Source organism: Branchiostoma belcheri, unplaced genomic scaffold (assembly GCF_001625305.1).
Source record: "Branchiostoma belcheri isolate BF01 breed outbred unplaced genomic scaffold, Haploidv18h27 scaffold117, whole genome shotgun sequence".
Lineage (NCBI taxonomy): Eukaryota > Metazoa > Chordata > Leptocardii > Amphioxiformes > Branchiostomatidae > Branchiostoma > Branchiostoma belcheri.
The window spans coordinates 767721-786383 of NW_017802569.1; the positions used below are offsets into that span (position 1 = coordinate 767721).

General features: G+C 42.6%; 1 protein-coding gene across 1 annotated transcript in view; it reads right to left on the bottom strand.

Moving 5' to 3' along the window:
• Positions 1-11032: 11032 nt before the first annotated feature.
• Positions 11033-18663, bottom strand: part of LOC109462453 (C3 and PZP-like alpha-2-macroglobulin domain-containing protein 8) — an 85894-nt gene continuing 78263 nt past the window's right edge. The window contains 1 exon segment of the mRNA XM_019759009.1: positions 11033-11371. Within this exon segment, the coding sequence (XP_019614568.1) occupies positions 11361-11371 (11 nt within the window). The 3' untranslated portion in view covers positions 11033-11360.

The following is an 18663-nucleotide window of genomic DNA, read 5'->3' on the forward strand; positions in this document are numbered from 1 at the left end:
AAAGACGTTTTCCACCTGAGGTGTATTTTGAAATCAGTGTTTTTAATATGAAAATATTGTCGGATGTTCTGTAGTAATTTCATTTAGCATCATTTCCTTTCCAATTCTTTCCTATCATCTTTATTTTTGCCCTTCTCTGTTGTCAAATCCCTCAACTACTTTAACACTCAACTACTTCAGTGTACTAGAGGTTTACGGATATTTTCATTAGAAATATTGAAAAACTAAATCCTTTTAACCCTACCTAGACCGGGCTTTTTTTGACATGGGGGGACCGGGGGGGGGGCTCTTTTGCCCCCCGCCCCTAAGAACTCGCGAACGGTATGTCGTATGACCACCAAATTTTTAGAGAATGGTGTACTATTAAAAATTTATCATTACAATTTTTATGTCGTTATGACGTAATATGACGTCATTATGACGTCATTAATGTGATTTTATTGGGCAAAACCGTCTAAATAGGTTTTTCCCTGAAAACTAAATGGTATTCAACATAACTGTACCAAAAGTGTTTATGACAGAATATTATGGTGTACTAAGTCTTATGTTGCCCATAGCAACACCGGTGACGTCATAAAATGACGTCATGCATATGTAAGATATCCGCCATCTTGGATCATCAATCTTGAATTTTTAAAAATAGTTTTTTTCATGATAAAGCCTAAAAAAACATTGTAAACATACTAAAGACCTTCATTTAAACCTTTTTTGGAAAAAGAAATGGAAGTATTGATGCAATTTTAATGAAAATAACCTGTATATACCTGTTCTAATGATATGGTCCGCTATCTTGGATTTTGGCCAATGACGTCATCAAATTAGCATAAATTATGCATATTTAATGATAAAATTTACATAAATTATATGGGATGTTATTAATATTAGAAACCATGAGTAACTTGACATAAAACCCATAAAATTCTATTGTTGAAACAAAAAGTACTAAATTTAGCAAAAAATGCCTGTCAGAAACCCATTGCCATGGCAACACAAAAAATTATTATCTTATTCCAATGACAGAGAATTGTTGCCAACAATATTCTAGGAAAAGTCACCAAGTTTGGCCGTTCTACGGCTAGCCGTTCAGACGCTAGGTGACATCAAAGTTGCCGCGGGCACTTTTAGCCCCCCCCCCGGTCTAGGTAGGGTTAATAGTTCCTGACAGACAAATTTCTGATAAGCATAAATTTGCATCCGTAAGCATTCTTGTCTACTCATTAGGGGTAACGGTGTTCAGGGCAATATGATTTCCAAGTGCGCGCAAGATTTGTCTGTCTATGCCTAGGGGGACGTTTTATCAACTGTTATGAAAAAGAACACGAAATGTTTTCAATTTCCCGTCTGTTCATATTTCACAGGTTGACAATGTGGAGAGAATTACGGTGGTGGGCTCTGGGGCAAAGGTACTGCGGCTGGAATGCCGGAGACGTGAGACCTCAGCCGGGTCTCATACTTCAGGTACACACGGAACAATTACTGTTTCCAAAAAAAGACAATATTTCAGACGTTTCTCTGTTAATTTCTCTTTGTTCAGTTGGAAAAAAACGCTTTTCCTTACTCACGTCTTCTTTTGATAACTGACTGATATAGCACCGCAAAGTTTGAAAAAGAAAGATTCTCATATGATAAAAGATTTAAAGAATACCACGAGCAACTTCGTCAATGAAACAGTGATATGGTTGGGTTTGAAATTTAATGCCATAGTTTGGAGTTTATTTGCAAACTCATTCCCGAAGTAAGGTAAAGTACAGAATGCGTGTAACTGTCAAAATGTCTAGTAGTCTAGTCTATATATCTATTAGCTGTTTTTATGTACACTACTGAGGGATTTTATTAGTTTTTTGGAGGCAGTGGCTAAAATAACATAAGGCCCCACTCCACAGTTATAGCTAACGTATCAGCCTGTAACAGTTTGGCCACACTGACTTACTTTTATGGATGACATCCACGCGCGCATTGATTTTCGCCTGTTCTAAAAAAATCAATTCCTCCGAGGCTCTGGCCTGGCTCTAAGCCTCTGGGTAGTCCATGGCATGGTAGTTAGCGACAATACGGAGCCGGTGGTAACTGGAGGACGGCACCCAGGCTACCGAAGTTCCACAACTGTACAGTGCCGATTCATAAATTCCGAAGAAATCCAGCATGTACCGGCTTGTCGTAAACGTCGCTATGTACTGCCGTTAATTCACAAATACCAGCTTTGTATTCCTGTGGTTTAGTAGCATTTTTATTTTTGGTCGGAATGTTTTCTATTCGCTCGCGCGCACTAGTTTGGGGGTCCTCAGAAGATGCCATCCATAAAATTAAGTCGGTGTGGCCTAGACGTTATGACCGCACAAAACCTCAAGGCACGTCCTTAACCTTCAACTTCGGTGCGAAACCGTCATGCCAGGCTTCTCATGTACATGATACCTACACTAGAGTGTCGCCGTTAAGAAGATTAACTACTCCTAGCGTTCAACCAAGGAAAACACCTTCAAGGAAGGTCATGGTAGCGCATTTCATCGGTCTCGTAAGACCACGAAGAAGAATCAAAACAGGAACAAGAGTTCCGAGATCTCATACCTCCATGAAATATGGGCTTGCTTTGTCATACTTTATTTCAACATGTCCTCATTTATTATGCAAATGACATCTACATTAACATAATATATGTATATAATGGTGTTAACCTTTAAGTAACTTACACATGTCACGAGGTATAAAATTTCCATCATTCACCAATAAGGAGTCAGAATTTTCACATTAATTGTGCAATTCAGGTCATCATTAGCATAATTGGTATCTTTTGATGTTCCTCCTGCCACAGATTAAATAGATTACATGTATAAAATAATCATTATATAAAACACTGTAATTATAGAATTTCCTCATTAATTATGCAAATTAAGTCCTCATTTGCATAATTTGCATTTTATTATGTACAACTCTCTCTCAGCTGCCTTCACACCAAATATGATGAAAATACGTTGTTCCTATCTGGACTTATTGGCTTTTAAAGATTTCGCCATAAAGTCCCCTGCAGTTCCAAAACAAGGTGCTAGGGGGACCAAACCCATACCACTTATTCCTGACAGGAAAAGCTATCTGTCACTAAAAAGTCAAGACCATAGCATGTTCAGGACAAAAGATACAAAAACCGGAAGTTCTGCTGCAGTACCAAGGTCATCCACCAGGAGGTCCATATTTGACCTTGACCTTTGTCTTCCTAAGACTTATCAGCATACCAAATATCATCACAATCCATAAAGGCACTATGAAGGTATTCTGAGTACAAAATTGCGGAAACACACACAGACACACACACACACACACAGACAAACACGCCAAAAACAATACCTGCATTTTTCATGGAGGTAAAAACTGGAAAAACAGGTATCACTGGAAAGCTCTCCCTGTATACGTTACAGAAGATCAAAACTTAAAACCAAAAGTAGTTATTGTTTGTCGTTGCCGAGATATTTATATTTGACGTTAACCCTAATCCTAACCTTAGCTAACCCTAACCCTAACCCTAACCCTAACCCTAACCCTATCCCTAGCTAACCCTAACCCTAACCCTAGCTAACCCTAAACCTAACCCTAACCCTAGCTAACCCTAAACCTAACCCTAACCCTAGCTAACCCTAACCCTAACCCTAGCTTACCCTAACCCTAACCCTAGCTTACCCTTACCCTAACACTAGCTAAAAGAAAAATAGATCAAAACAGGGAAAACTTGGTATCATTGGAAAGCTCTTCCGGCCAGAAGATCAAAACTGCAAACCAAAAGTAGATATTGTTTGTCTATCTATCTAAGCATCTATACATCTATCTATCTATACTTCTATACATCTATCTATACATTTACCTCTCCCTTTTTCTTTTTCTCTCTCTCTCTCTAATTTGTAATATATGAATAGGGATATGTTCTATCTATCTATCCCTATTTCGATAAAACAAATATGTATATAATCTGTGCGAAGACATGTACAGTGCCGTGCAGATACTACATAAGACGTCCCCAATGGATATTTAGGCAAACTGTTTGCGTTGACAACCCAGATCTCCCTTATGTAATCCTAGACGTCAACATCGCCTGTTTGTACTTAGGCCACATTAAGTAATTTTATGGGTGACATTAGCACGCGCATTAATTTTCGCCTGATCTTGGAAAAAACAAGACATTTTGTTGTCACTTGACGTGGCACAATGTATGTATCGTTTCGTGTTTAACTAGCCCGGGTACCATCCGGATTTTCGCTACGCAACGCTCATTTTTTCGAGCGTTGCGTCGCGAGTGTTTAACAAGATTTGTGATGTAAATGTTTTTGGTCCGACTTGTTCTTTTTCACCCGCTCGAATTAGATTTGGAGAATGTGGAGGATGTCATCCATAAAATTTACTTACTGTGGCCTTATAATTAGCCAGGCGTCAGGCATGTCTGTGCTGTGTACCTGCGCACATCCCTGGGCACCCGGAAGCTATAGGGGCGTGCTCCCATTGTTTGAAAATGTCATTCAAATGCCAAGTCCCCAAATAATGGGCTTCCGAGGGATTACAGGGGTTAAGGTGTTTGTTGTTCTTATCCAGTGACTGGTTCTGCATGGGAACTAAAGTTAGACTATGTAAACAAACAGAAGGTGCACAGATCATTGTAAATACAGCGTTCAAATACGGCTAGTATAGAATGACAAGTATAAAAGAAATGGAAAAGAGTAAAATTGGAATATATGATTCATTTCTAGTTCTTCTTTCCTTCTTCCGTGCAATCAGTAGCAATGAAATTATTTAAAAAAATCATAAATTTGTTAAACTGAGGTTACCCTTATCAAGGGCCATACACGCATTTCTGTCCATGTCCTCTCATACGTCTGCTTGGAGATCAGTATCCGAGGCCTCATTAGATATTCATGTATTACTCCGAGTGGGTACCCTAAACTAAAGCAGACCCAACACGGCTGTGAAGTGTTTTAAACAGTGCTATGAAAAAATCCCGAATGAGACAACCTACAGTGGGTCTCACTGGAAGACAGAAGGAAAATGTCCAGACTATGCATGATGTACAAAATGACTAATAAACTGGTGGACGTCCCAACTACTAAGTACCTAGCTAATACCAGCTCAGAAGAGAACAAGAAATAGCCATGCCTTCAAGTACCAGAGTTATCAACCAAGGATTGAGGTGTTCATCAAGAATTCATTCTTTCCTATAGAACTATCGCAGAGTGGAACTCGCTGTCACCAAGTACAGTAGGGGCATTGTCATTAGATAACAATGTATAGAGTTAAGAGGTTCAAGGGTTAGGTGTAACAAGCCGATCGGTGTAATGTAGCCAGCTGCCGCCGCGCCGCGTGCCTGCGAAGCTGGTGTGTTACGCCGAAAGGTGGTTATACCGGCTATACAGATACAGACCATAACATTAAGTGAAAGGGAATGTGCAGCCACAAAAGGTCAGCAGGGTTTATTGACCCCAGCGTGCCCCCGCGCTATTGGCGGCGGGAACGTTAATTGACCCTGGCACATTGAGGCTGATCTACCCGTGATTTCTACTGATAACAACCCCATGCCCCGACGTCCCGCGGACACACTGAAATCTGCCCGGGGCAAATTTCAGTTAAGGCCACAGCACCTAAATTTCATGAATGACATCCTCCGCAGACTCAAAATCTAATGCGAGCGGGCGAAAAAAAAAGGCGGGCCGAAAAAACAAGGTTTCTAGAATTGAAGATTTTAACTCAATCATTGTACAGATGGTTTTGATTCAGTAGGAACATCACATATACACAGCCACCATCACATATCACAGCATCAAAGTAAGAAAAAAACATTAAATCAGAGCCTCCTCTCGTCATAGTTATCTGCCATCCACCTTTCAGTATGGCAACAGACATCTGTATCCATTTTCGGCATGTTGACCACTGTCAGAGGGCAACAAAATTTCTTTTTTTTTTTTTTCAAAATCAGGCGAAAATCAATGCGCGCGCGGATGTCACCCATAAAAATTACTTAAGAACTAGGAAGAAAAGGACTTTTTCAAACCATTGGGGCAAAAATATGTCTTTCATTGAGCATTTTGCAGTTAATTTAGACCCCCCCCCCACCATTTTATTTTGCAAATCAGAAAAAATAGGCAGGGCGATTCGAGAAGCAACAAATTAAATTGGTGTGGCCTAAGGTTCACACGATTCAAGTTTAGCCGATGTTGACCATCATCACAATTTGCGGTTCAACTAAGGATAGCATGGCCATTCTGTTGGAGAAGCTACGTACAAGCCCATTTACCTTTTAGACATTTTTATTTTGTATTCATACGTTTTGAATGAAGTGGGCGGAATCTTTTTGTAAATGTATATAAAAGTCCTCAGAACTTCTCGTACCAGCCCAATGGGTGGCAAATGGATACTGCCTGGCCCAATTCGATCTACTTATACTTGGAGATTAGTAAAAACCCAAAAACACTGTGCGGTGGCGGAAAACAACAGTTCGGTTTCCTGATTTAGATATCAAAGGGCGTATAACTTCTCTACTAGACACCTTTGAGCTACAGCGATTACAATTGGCGAATAAATGCCTGACATGGATTTCTGGGGTTGCCCTGAGAACTAAGTCTGCTCCCCCACGGTTGATGCTGATCTATTACCCGACCCTGACCTTGTCGCATGGTTCAGAAAACGGGGCCAGGCCAGAGATCCGAAGGCCAGGGCAACGTTTTCCCGGTGCCAGCTGACACGGTTCTGTGTGTCCTGGAGGCGGTTAACCTCTTCATCACGGACAACCTTTCAGCCTTGGCAATGAGAACCAGAGCGCGTGAGCGCTTAGCCTCTACCAGGCTTCGGGAGGCGGCTGGAAATAGTATAAATCGGGCAAATAGAGAGATAACATGCCAGGGGAGTTTGTCTGCTGGGAGAGAACATTTCCCGAAGCCTGGTAGAGGCTAGTGATTTGCCAGAGAAAGCTCATGCGATTAGAAAACTTGGTCAATCCCAAAATAGTGCAGATGAGAAAAAAAGGGCGAATCAGCCCTCCGATAGGACCCCCCCCTCCATATGAACTGGGGTATGATACCAACTGTACATGTACCTATCATCTTCAAGCAGATGTTGGAAGGCAACATCGCAACGTTTTATTTTTCTAGCCCCCCGTTAGGTGGTTAGTCGTTAACCAGGATGGTACCCAGGTTACAAACACGGCCTTCCTAACCTTACGTCAACAAAGGCCAGCTAGACAAACCTTACGAGTTGTCTTACATTCCAATTTATCACATCTTTACATTCGGAACAAACGCCCAACACTGAACAGAGACGGGGGGCGACACAGGTTATCTGACACGTACGACCCTTTGCTGCAATCACGTGTTTCCGACGTCACGTCCCGGAAGCTGCAGTAGACGGGTCCATTCCGTGAACAAGGCTGACCGAGTCGGCCAAAAAATTTGGGTAAGTCCCAATTTACTTTGTGTTCTAAAGAACGTTTAACCTTTTTTGTCATAATCAAATTTATTATCTCAGCCAATCAGACTGCAGGAAGTATGAAGAACGCCGTTAATCCAGTCTGACATTTGTTTCATACCCCACTCAGTGGTTCAGACCTTAACCGGAAGTGTTTAAACCAACGTTGACATTTCCAGTTTTACTATTGCATTTTACGATATCAAATATGGCGAACATTACAGATATCTGAGTCGTAACGTATGAAATTACTGTGTAACATTATATATTGTCCTGGACTCTTCGGTATTCTGTGATGTATAATAACAGGACGTTAACAGGACGACCAGTGTTAGTATAGGACGATAACAGGACGAAAATAAGACTACCAGAGTATATTCAAAGCGGCCAATTTGTATGTTCAAGGGGACACCTTGGTTTAGTAATTATTCACGTAGCTTTTTGCCCTTCTTTCCTTGTTTTCTATCAACACTCTGATATATCTCACAAAATGTCGGGCATTTCATACTCCACTGCACACAGAAAAGAAACCAAACCCAACAATAACATATCAACATTGGTAGCATCATATATTATAATTTCTTAATGTTTATTATTTTATCATGTTCTTGCAATTAGCCCTTGGGCATGGATTTGCAATAAACTTTCCCAGCACGAAAACAGACATTTAAGCAAACTTTCCGCAATATAATAGTATTAAAGGTGAGAAATATTTCAGTAGACTTTACGACTTCGTAAAGGCTGCTGAAAGGCAAATTCCGCCTTTCCGTCACCTTTCAGTGTGCTTAAATACGACGTAAACATATTACATATCTTTACGATTCCATTACAAATCCGTAAATTTCAGTTAAGGTAAATAGAACGCTGCGATGTCCCTGTATAAAATGTATACCTATGTATAAGGTTTTACACTGTACGCCTTCATATGTGAAGGCAGCCTAGCTGGGAGACCTGTTGGCTGGGCTATTAATTTGCCCGAGCCCGCAGCGGCCGACAAGCGAGACCGCAGCAGCAGCTTTAAGTATGGTTATGCTTAAACAGGCTGGTCTGAATTAGTCTGTTCGGCTGAGTGTTCAGACAAGGTTGGACGTTGTCCCCGCGACCCTAACCTGAGAGGTAACCTTTCCCTGCGGTATGCGTGCCACACCTTCCATAGCCTGGTACCCAGACTTACGTGACTAGTGGGGGTGTTGGGGTGTTCAGGCAGGTTGTGTCTTCGGGGGCTCTAATAGCTTCCCCCGCCCAGTGCAACAGACCGTCCCGGTAGGAGTGTTACGCTATTAATAAGAGACAGTATGCTTGGGGATTTGGCTAATCAATCTCTCGTGAAAATTATACACACACCGGGAAACCTATGTGAGGCGGGCGGGACAGAGCTCTTGCAGCCCCGACCACGATCAGACTGGATACCAGGCTACACCTTCCACAAACCACGGGCCTTCTCTCTTTCCTCACGAGCTTCTATAAAGCGTAAAGATGCGCCGGGAATCCCAGGGGTGATAGGGGGAGTGATTAATGATATTCTTGTTGTCTCAGTCAACAGTAAAGATTAATATTTGGCCTAGCGAAACTGGAGCTGCCTCGGTAGAAAGGTAAATCGGGAAGATGAGCCAGCGGTCCGACTTAAATCGTGCGGATGGCTGGATGTACTACCCCGTCACCGCTTGACTTAGGTGTTAGGAAATACGTCCTCAGTAACGCTACCTAACGATTTGGCCAAATGGCCCAGTTTGCAGGTCTTTACGAATCTGTTTCACTGCTCTCTAAACCGTAACGCCGCCCGACTACTGCAAGGCACATTTTCCTGTGTCAATGTGCACAGGGACTGGGGTTGTTTGTCACAATACCCCAGGATGTGGTCATTTGCGCCTTTTCACCATCTACTCTCATCCCCCAGATAATCCCAAATGTCGCCTGAGTGGCGGGGGTTTTGTAGTGGACGTTACGGAAGATGAGGGTGGTTTTCTTACCTGCATGATCGTGAAGTCCCTTTAGCCGCGCATCCCCCTGCCTTACGGAATATCCCAGGTTTGTGTAGAAGGAATCCGCCTCATAACGGAGAGAACCGCCTTCAAGGAAATCCAACGCCGCAGGCGACAACCACTGCAAACTTTCCTTGAGTAAACTGCCGGAGCGAACTGACGACAGCACCACGCGGAGGTTTTTTTTTGTTGCCGTTAGGCCTCCTCGGCAGCGGGGAGAGTACTAGTTGGGTCCGGCGGCAGGACGCGCTTGAAGTATGCGGCCCAGGCTCCGTGGGCGCGCGGTATTTTGCCCGGCTGTGTCAGTCGCGGTTCAGAAATAAATCTGGGCAAGGGGACATGTGTACATGTGGGCACAGACGCAAGAGTGTTGGGGAGTCACCAGAAGACCTTGGCCCGGGGCCAGCTCCTAAAATGGCTAGGCCCTCCCCATTGGGGCCAACAGTTTGCACAGAATGGTGTGCGGACGTCACAAAGCACACGGACTGTAGACCTGGGAGGGGGGGACCACGGGAGATGAGTGAAAGTTGAGGGGAGGGGCACGGCCCGACTTTCGCTTATCTGCGGTCGTGTCCACACCTGAAACGTGTACACCTATCCATCCCGACCCGTAATAGATACGTAAACCTAAAACAGATGGCGCTTTCCAGACAAACTCGGAAAAAAGGAGAGGGATGGGGGGGGGGGGGTTCATTCACACTTCTTTACTGAAACCCAGGCCTCTGTCTAACCTCGCAAGGAATGTTGAAAAAAAATGTCTGCACAATATGCATCAAGCACTTGTCAACATGTAATCAAATAAATAAACAGAGGGTTTGCTTCTTTGATCACACAAGAAAGGACTCCGTGGGCACTGAAAACACAGAATAAATATACTGGTACCAATTACGTTTATTTGGTCCCCCATCTTACTTACAACACTAGCCTCTACCAGGCACCGCGGATCGCTGGAAAAATAGTAGAAATTGGCCGAAATAAAGGGATAGTATACCAGAGAAGATCCAGGGCCATAGAAACTCCAATTTGCGACCCGTGGCCCTGGATCTTCTCTGGTATACTATCCCTTTATTTCGGCCAATTTCTACTATTTTTCCAGCGATCCGCGGTGCCTGGTAGCCTGGCTATTACAACATCACAGTCGACAACAGTTTCACCACTGCGAAAACTCATCCCACCCTGCATGCGGCTGTATATATATAGCCCCCTCCACACATAACGTTTGTTATATACACAAATAAATAGAAATAAATACGCTATAATTAGGTGGAACGTTTCCAAAAACACATCCTCTGTTCTGGGTCGTGTTGTAGGATGATTAATTGCCTGTGGAAAAGCTTTGTTGGAGAGTAACTCTAGCCGGGTCCGCGGAGAAAGACCAAAACAGTTTTCTGTTTCTGACACTTCGGTGGAAATACCTAACCCTGAGCGCAGGTGGGGATGACCTCATAGCCTCTATCAGGCTTCGGGAAGTGGCTGGGAAGAGAAGAAATTTGCTATAAAATAGACATAAGACATGTCAGGGGAGTTGGTCCGCTATGGAGTACATACTAGAAGTTCTGAACTTATAAAATACTATAAGTTCTATATAATCTATTTGGCAAATTTCTACCTTTCCCAGCCGCTTCCCGAAGTCTGGTACGAGGCTAATTTGGCTTGACAGCGTGGTGCTATGGGCAGCCGGACTATCCACGTACAAAAATAATATTTTCGCGGTTACAGTTACTGATGACTATTTACACTGGCGGGTGGACTGGCCATGGTCGGTGCCGTGTCGATGTCCGGGGGGACGGTCTGGTCGCTATGCCGGGCCGCCTGGCTCCCCGCCCCGGCACGTCAGCTGGGTCGCCCCGTCTACGTACCAGACCGATCCCGTGACGTGTCGGGAACCACACGGCAGTGATCATGACGCCTCCCCGCGGGAGCTGTCGGCGCTCCGGACCGGCGGGCTCACTCCAGACCTGCGGAGAACGGAAATTGGGTCAGAAACGTGGAAAGTAGGTTAACAGACGGGAAGGTTTCATTTCAACAACAACGACCTGACAACCATTATGGTCTAAAATGGGGTAGGGAATTTTCCCGACCAGCCTCGTAACCCCTGCCTCTCCTATTGGGTCAGTTAGTCCTCACTACTTGTGAGAAATTGGGCTGGTCTCAATCATGATGTTTCTGACTCAGGGAGAAGAGTTGCTGTTACAGTTCTACTCGGTAACCCGTAACCCAGGTGAGTGGTCATACCATTCAGGTGGTAGCACCGTTCACCTTGAAGTGGCCTAAGGGCCGTGTTACGTGGCGACCACTAAGTAAAAAAGGCTTTGGACAAAATATCAAAGTAATGATACCTCGTCATATGTAAAGCTGTCCTTCCCCACAAAAGTAGGATTGTAATGTAGCGTTTTAACATTTAAAAATCCATTTTCTGTTTTATAGGCATCCAAGGCAAATTCAAGGGTGGCAAGAAAATCAAATGCTTTAGAGAAATAAAGAGCGTTTATGTTCTATTTGACCGATTTCACATTGACATTAAAAAAAACCGCCATGGGTAATTTTATTGAAAATTTAGACTAACAAGTAATTTAAAAGTACCTACGATCATTTTCCCAATAGGATTAAATTGACCGGCTCGAGCCGAATTGATTCACTTTTATCCGGCTTCACTCAAAGCGAATCCATATTGGGCTCGATCTGGACAATTTCATCCTAGTGGGAAAAGGGTAGCCTCTACCAGGCTTCGAGAGGCGGCTGGAAAGAGTAGAAATCGGCCAAATAGAGAGATAACATGCCAGGGGAGTCTTTTCTGCTGGAGAGAACAGTTTGCAGCTTCGGGTGCGGCAATACGTTCTCTCCCAGCAGACAAACTCCCCTGGCATGTTATCTCTCTATTTGGCCGATTTCTACTCTTTCCAGCCGCCTCTCGAAGCCTGATAGAGGCTAGGAAAAGGGCCTTAAAGTTACCTCATGCCTTTCGCGCAGGTGTTCTTAATCTTTTAAAAGGGTTTATTTTTAGACACCCAAGTGAAGGTAGTTAGGGGTAAGGGTGAAATCGTTTCTTTCCTTCTTCTTTCTCAGACCTAATAATTATGGGTTCACCACACCACGAAGTGGTGGTGAACCCATATTGCTTTTTCTGATGTTTCTCCTTCTTCTTCTCCTGCCATTTTTAAAATGGATTCAGCTTCTTCATTTTAGGGCCTAAGGTCCTGAAATTTGGTATGGAGATACAGTGGGCAAATACCCCTAGGCGTTTTTTTGTGATACAGGCTTTTAGAATGGTTTTATTTGAGTTTTTGGGCTGTGTTATAGCAAATGTATTACTGTGTTAGTGTGCCGTGTTTACCACGTCTGGGCATGAGTCATCACAATGGAATGCAGGGCATCAACCAATAGACATGCAGCTTTCCTCTATACTTCTTGCTGATTGGCTGTTGGGATTTAACTTGATTAACACCTGCACAGAGCATTTCCACCTGCACAGAGCATTTCTTGCTGATTGGCTGTTGGGATTTAACTTGATTAACACCTGCACAGAGCCATTCCATACTGACAGTATGTCTTTATTCAAGTGTTTTGGTAGGTATTTCAAGCTTTCCTGCTCCGCATTGGAATGCGGGGTCATGAACGTTTTTTTTTTTTTTTGGAAAATCAACAGTTTGCATTATGCAATTAAAAATCCTAACCAATAAAGTAGGGAATAGCTATCCAACTGTTGTTTTAGTTGTATGTTACTTCGTATTATAGTTATATCAATGTAAATCATTGTTTTCCCTTGTGTTTCTCATTCTTTCCCTGCCAGGTCGTAAAATGTGGTGAACCCATCGCTATATTTGCTCCAAAGCAAATATTGGCCTTTCTAGTTTCTTTTGGTCTTTTTGCCTTCTTGTTTACGTTTGTATTACCCTATATACATGTACAATATCTCATATATTTGCATTTTTCTCTCCTTCTTCTATTTGCATTCTTTCTTTTCTTCTTTTTAGCAAAAAAAAAACAACAAAATTTCGAAAGGCACCATTGTCAATATAGGGTAAATGACCTGAAATGAGCCCCAGATTTTACACCTGACCAAACCATTTAGCCGGCGGTTGATAGCCCATGTGTTTCGAATGTTGAGCGATATCAGAGTCGTCAGCTGGCGCCATGATCTCGACAAAATATATGACCGTCGCAATAAAATGTCTGCTTCTACGAATCACAGATTGGGCCACACCGTCTTAATTTTATGGATGACATCCACGCGCGCATTGATTTTCGCCTGTTCTCCAGAAAAAAAAGAAAAAGATCACGTCTGAGCTGGCTCGACTAGGTACTCCATGGTAGTTAGCGACAATACGGAGCCGGTGGTAACCCTGGAGGATGGCACCAATTCATAAATTCCGCAAAAAGCCAGCATGTGCCGGCTTGTCGTGTACGTCGCTATGTACTTCTGGGAATAAACTTAATACCAGCTTTGTATTCCTGTGGTTTAGTAACATTTTTATTTTTGGCCGGAATTTGTTTTTGTTTTTTATTCGCCCGCGCGCACTAGTTTGGGGGTCTTCAGAGACATCCATCCATAAAATTAAGTCGGTGTGGCCTTGAAAGAGTGAAAAAGAATATCATAACACATTGAGCGGGATCTGGAATGTATCTGTAAAAATAACAACGTGACAGGGGAATTTGGTTAACCATAAAAGTGTGCAATTAAGGTTAGGATTACAGTTTTCGACGTACCCCGACAAAAGTACGAAATGTCTCCATATACATGTATAGCTCGACGTATTCCTATCTTAAACCTCATCCTGTCAGACATAGGCTCACGTTTGATTAGAAAATCGTGTAAGTTGCAAATAGGCGCCCCTACTCTCCAAGCAGAGGTTTGGGTTTGGGGTTACTTTTATCGTGTTTTAGGCTTTTTTTTATCGGGATTTCTCTTTTACACTGGATTTTTTTCCCCCACCCAAAAAAAAATTCAGTGCAAAAGAGAAACCCCGATAAAAAAGCCTTAAAACACGCTAAAATTACCCTAAACCCAAACCTCTGCTTGGAGAGTAGGCTCATAGCTGAACATGGCCTACTGGACACTGCAGATCTCCCACTGAACATGTCCATAGTATTTGGAGTAGGTCAGGAGCAAGGTCGGCTGTGGTCGGCTGTTGCCTGATTTATTTTGTATACCAAGTCCGCCCATCCTTTAACTGATGCGCTATGCTCAACCTGGATGTCTAACCTGCATAGACGTTTCTAACGCAATCATTTTTTGGTGCGATTTTTTTTTCTTTATTAAAACATTTAGGAGCAAAGTGGACAGGATGACGACACACTCAAGCCGGAGCTTATGTTCATGTCGCCATCTAACATTACAAAAATACAGAACCAAATGCAAAAACAGACATGCAAAGCTTAAAAATAACAGAATAGAATAAATAAGGTTACAATGTGTAAAGTACTCCAGGCAAAACTTACAAAATTGATAGGAAAGAATTACTCAAATCTTTTAGTTTCCTTTATAAATGATTGAACATAAAGTAAAAATTTTAAGTTATTTGGATATGATAGTGATACAGAACCTCTAAGGAATAAACGTACTAAAACATCATCAAAGAGATCATTGAGGTTTATGTCAAATCCTACCAACTTAGCTAAATTGCTAAAAAGGGAGGCACGATATTGTGTATATTTAGGGCAGTACAAAAAATAATGCTGGATACTTTCAATGCTGGGATGGCCACAGGATTCCGTCCGTGTGTCTAGTATCAAGGCTACCGAGACCATAGCTACACCGAAAACACAGGTTTTCACTTTTTTTTTCTCCAAAACTGGTCATGGAAGTACAAATAATACAATTTGTTGCCCTTCTCAAGACTATCATCAACGAAGATCAGTCGTCAACAAACCTAGCTTGGCCCCCAGTCTGTTGCTAGGGACAGTATACAGGCTAGCTAGCTCCTCGGCTCAGTCAAAGGCCAACATGTCCCCGGCCGATTTTGCCAGACTCCCCAAAGTTATACCCTCGGTGTCTAATACGGGGCTGGCCTGTGTATTGGCTCCGAAAATTGTCCGGGATCCAAGCTGTAACAAACTTGAAAAGCCACGGTGCCGTGGTCAAAATTTTCTTGGGGCATTGTTGGCCCTGGAGCAGAGGAGCTCGTCTGTGTACGTAGGCCGTCGGTAACAGTCTGGCATCCCGGTAACAGGCCTGAGTGGTGCCGTGCAGTCCGTCTGTTTGTCCGCGATAAACCTGCCCAAAGAGCGCCCAATGATGGACGATTTGTCCCCTAAAGTAGGGGAAGCCTGGAACTGGTCTCCTTTCTATGGGAATGTATCTCAACATTCTTCAAGCTCTGCCAATTCTTACCAAACGTGCTTGAAAATAGAATTGTACAAAATATATTTTTTAACGCTAAGGTTGCGTTAATATTCTGTCCACTTGTAAGTTGTATGGGGGTCTGCATGCCCTTTTTCGTAAAGCGTAATCAGGCCCTTTTAGTCTTCGTAATCCGTAGACAGCCTCCCCAAAAATCAGCGTAATTCGTAATAGGACATTAGGCCATGTTGATTTGATTATATGGATGACATCCGCGCGCGCATGAATTTTCGGCCGTTTCAAAAAAAAAAAAAGGTTTCAACCATACTGTAAATCGTTCAAAACAGTTGCAAAATGAGCAAAAATATACCATAAGTTACAAAAAAAAAATAGATAAAAACTATACCAATGTCGTAGAATGCCAAAATCAAGCGAAAAAAGACGAAATTGTAAAGAAATGAACTTGAAGACTAGATTATTCGCCAAACCATATTCTGTGCCATTTGCTCAACCCTCATGACCACGTAGATTTCATAATGAAAAGAACTTTTTTTTTTGCAAAACTTTTTTTTATTCGCATCAGTTTTGGGGCTCCCGGAGGATGTCATCCATATAATCAAATCAACATGGCCTTAGCTGCAAAACGTAAAGTCGTAATCAGCTCTGACACATAAACGTAATTCGTAATTGGCGGCGAAAATTTTGCGTAATTCGTAATCACTAATCCCATGCAGGCCCTCTTGTATTTTTGTTGTGTCAATCAATAAAGCCTCGGTCACAACCCGCCGTACGTGCTTCTGCGTGCTGTCTACGTGCAAAAACGTGGGCAAACGTAGGGCATCCGTGCGTGGTGAGTACCACCTCCGTACGGAATCCTACGGATTTGGGAGCACGCAGACACGCCGTAGAACTTAAAGTGCATGTAAAACTTTTTCTGCGATTCACCACCCGTGCGTGCGAGTACGAGCGACACGCGTGTCCCGTACGTGCCGTGCGGAAGAGGCGCGTGTGAGTACGGCCTCCTTACGGTAAAGTTGCAATCGCACAGAGATCGTACGTTGTAAGTACGTACAACTCACTTACCACTTGCGCAACGTACGATGCACGCAACCGCTCACGGCCAGACGTGGCGTGCAGACCACACTCTTACACCTTGCGCAACCGTGCGAGTGGCGTGCGAGTGACGTGCGTCGACGCCACTCCTTCCCCACGTTTTCAGAAAAAAAACGTAGTAGACGTAGCCTCCCAAAAAACATACGGAGAAAAAGCACGCACGGAGGGTTGTGATCAGGGCTTAAAGGCTGGATCTGCACACGTGTGTGTGTGTGGCTATTCGCAAGCCGTAAACCCACATGGCCACTGTTTCAGTGTTTGCCTTGCCGTTAGAGGGAGGGAGATGACACACAGGGATGGTCATTTGACATGCTGTTCTTCTGTATGGACATATGTTTAAGGCCACAGCAAGTAAGTTTTATGGATGACATCAGCGCGCATTTATTTTCGCCTGATTTTGGGGGAAAAAAACAGAAATTCTGTTGCTTTCTGACAGTGGTCAACATGCCGAAAATGGGCAAAGATGTCTGTTGCCATGCCCGAACGTGGATGGCAGATAACTATGAAGAGAGGAGACAAGAAAAAAACAACAACTCTGATCCATTGTTTTGCTTCTTACTTTGATGCAGTGATATGTGATGCTGGCTGTGTATATGTGGTGTTCCCACTGAATCAAAACCATTTGTACAATAATTGAGTCAAAATTTTAAAATGTAGGAACCTTGTTTTTTTCGGCCCGCCTTGTTTTTTTCGCCCGCTCGCACTAGATTTGGAGCAGGATGCCATCCATAAAATTTACTTGCTGTGGCCTTAACAGAGAATGGCAGGATAGGGAAAAGCTTCATCTATAGCTCATAAGGATCGTCATTGGACATGGTAAAATTGAATGAAAAGAACGCCGAACGAGTACTTTTGCATCACGAATTGAATTGAAATAGTTTGATTTAAAAAATAAAAACTTCATGTGATTGTAATTTACTTCCTTTTTCAACATATTTAGGCAATTTTCTGTTATTTGCGCTAACATTTTTAAAGCCTACACAGCATTTTTTCCACCACCACTTTGTAAAGACATTGACTTTCTATTTCGTCGTGAGGCCACAGCAAGTAAATTTTAAGGATGACATCCTCCACAGACTCCAAATCTAATGCGGTAGGGCGAAAAAGAACAAGTCGGACCAAAAAAAAAAACAAGATTCCTAGCCTACATTTTCAAATTTTGTTAAATTCTTGTTAAACACGAAACGATACATTATGTTGTGCTACGTTTACTGACAACTATTACAACAACCATGTGTTAGTTTGAAAAGTACAAATAGTTTTGATTCAGTGCGAACATCACAATTAAAGGTATGTCCATTTTCGGCATGATGACCACTGCCAGAGGGCAACAAAATTTCTTGTTTTTTCTTCCAAAATCTAGCGAAAATTAATGCGTTCGCCGATGTCATCCATAAAAATTACATGATGTGGCCTAAATGTATATAATGCAGCTTAAAAGAAACCAGAGAAGACCGAAATGGAAGGAAAGAAACGGGCGAACGAAAGAATTGGAAAATAAAAAAGAAAACTTGTGATGTCTAAGGCAACATAGCTTACCGACAACCAAGAAGCCACTGTTAATTAAGATAAAATCAAACATATACTGAAACAAATCTTCTACAGAAGTGGAACTATAATCGAAACATTTCCTCCCATAGATATATATATATACAGAAGTCTATTGCAAATTCATGCCCGGGGGCTAATTGCAAATTACAAACATAAAAGAGCATTGAAACAGAGTATAAAATAGCTAAAATCTACAAGATGAAAGGTAGTTGTCTAGAGCTATAGCTATGTCTAAAACTATGTCTGAGGCGTTTGACCTCTCTTTTGTAAACCACTGAGGACGTAATGTCCCACCTTTTCCAAAAT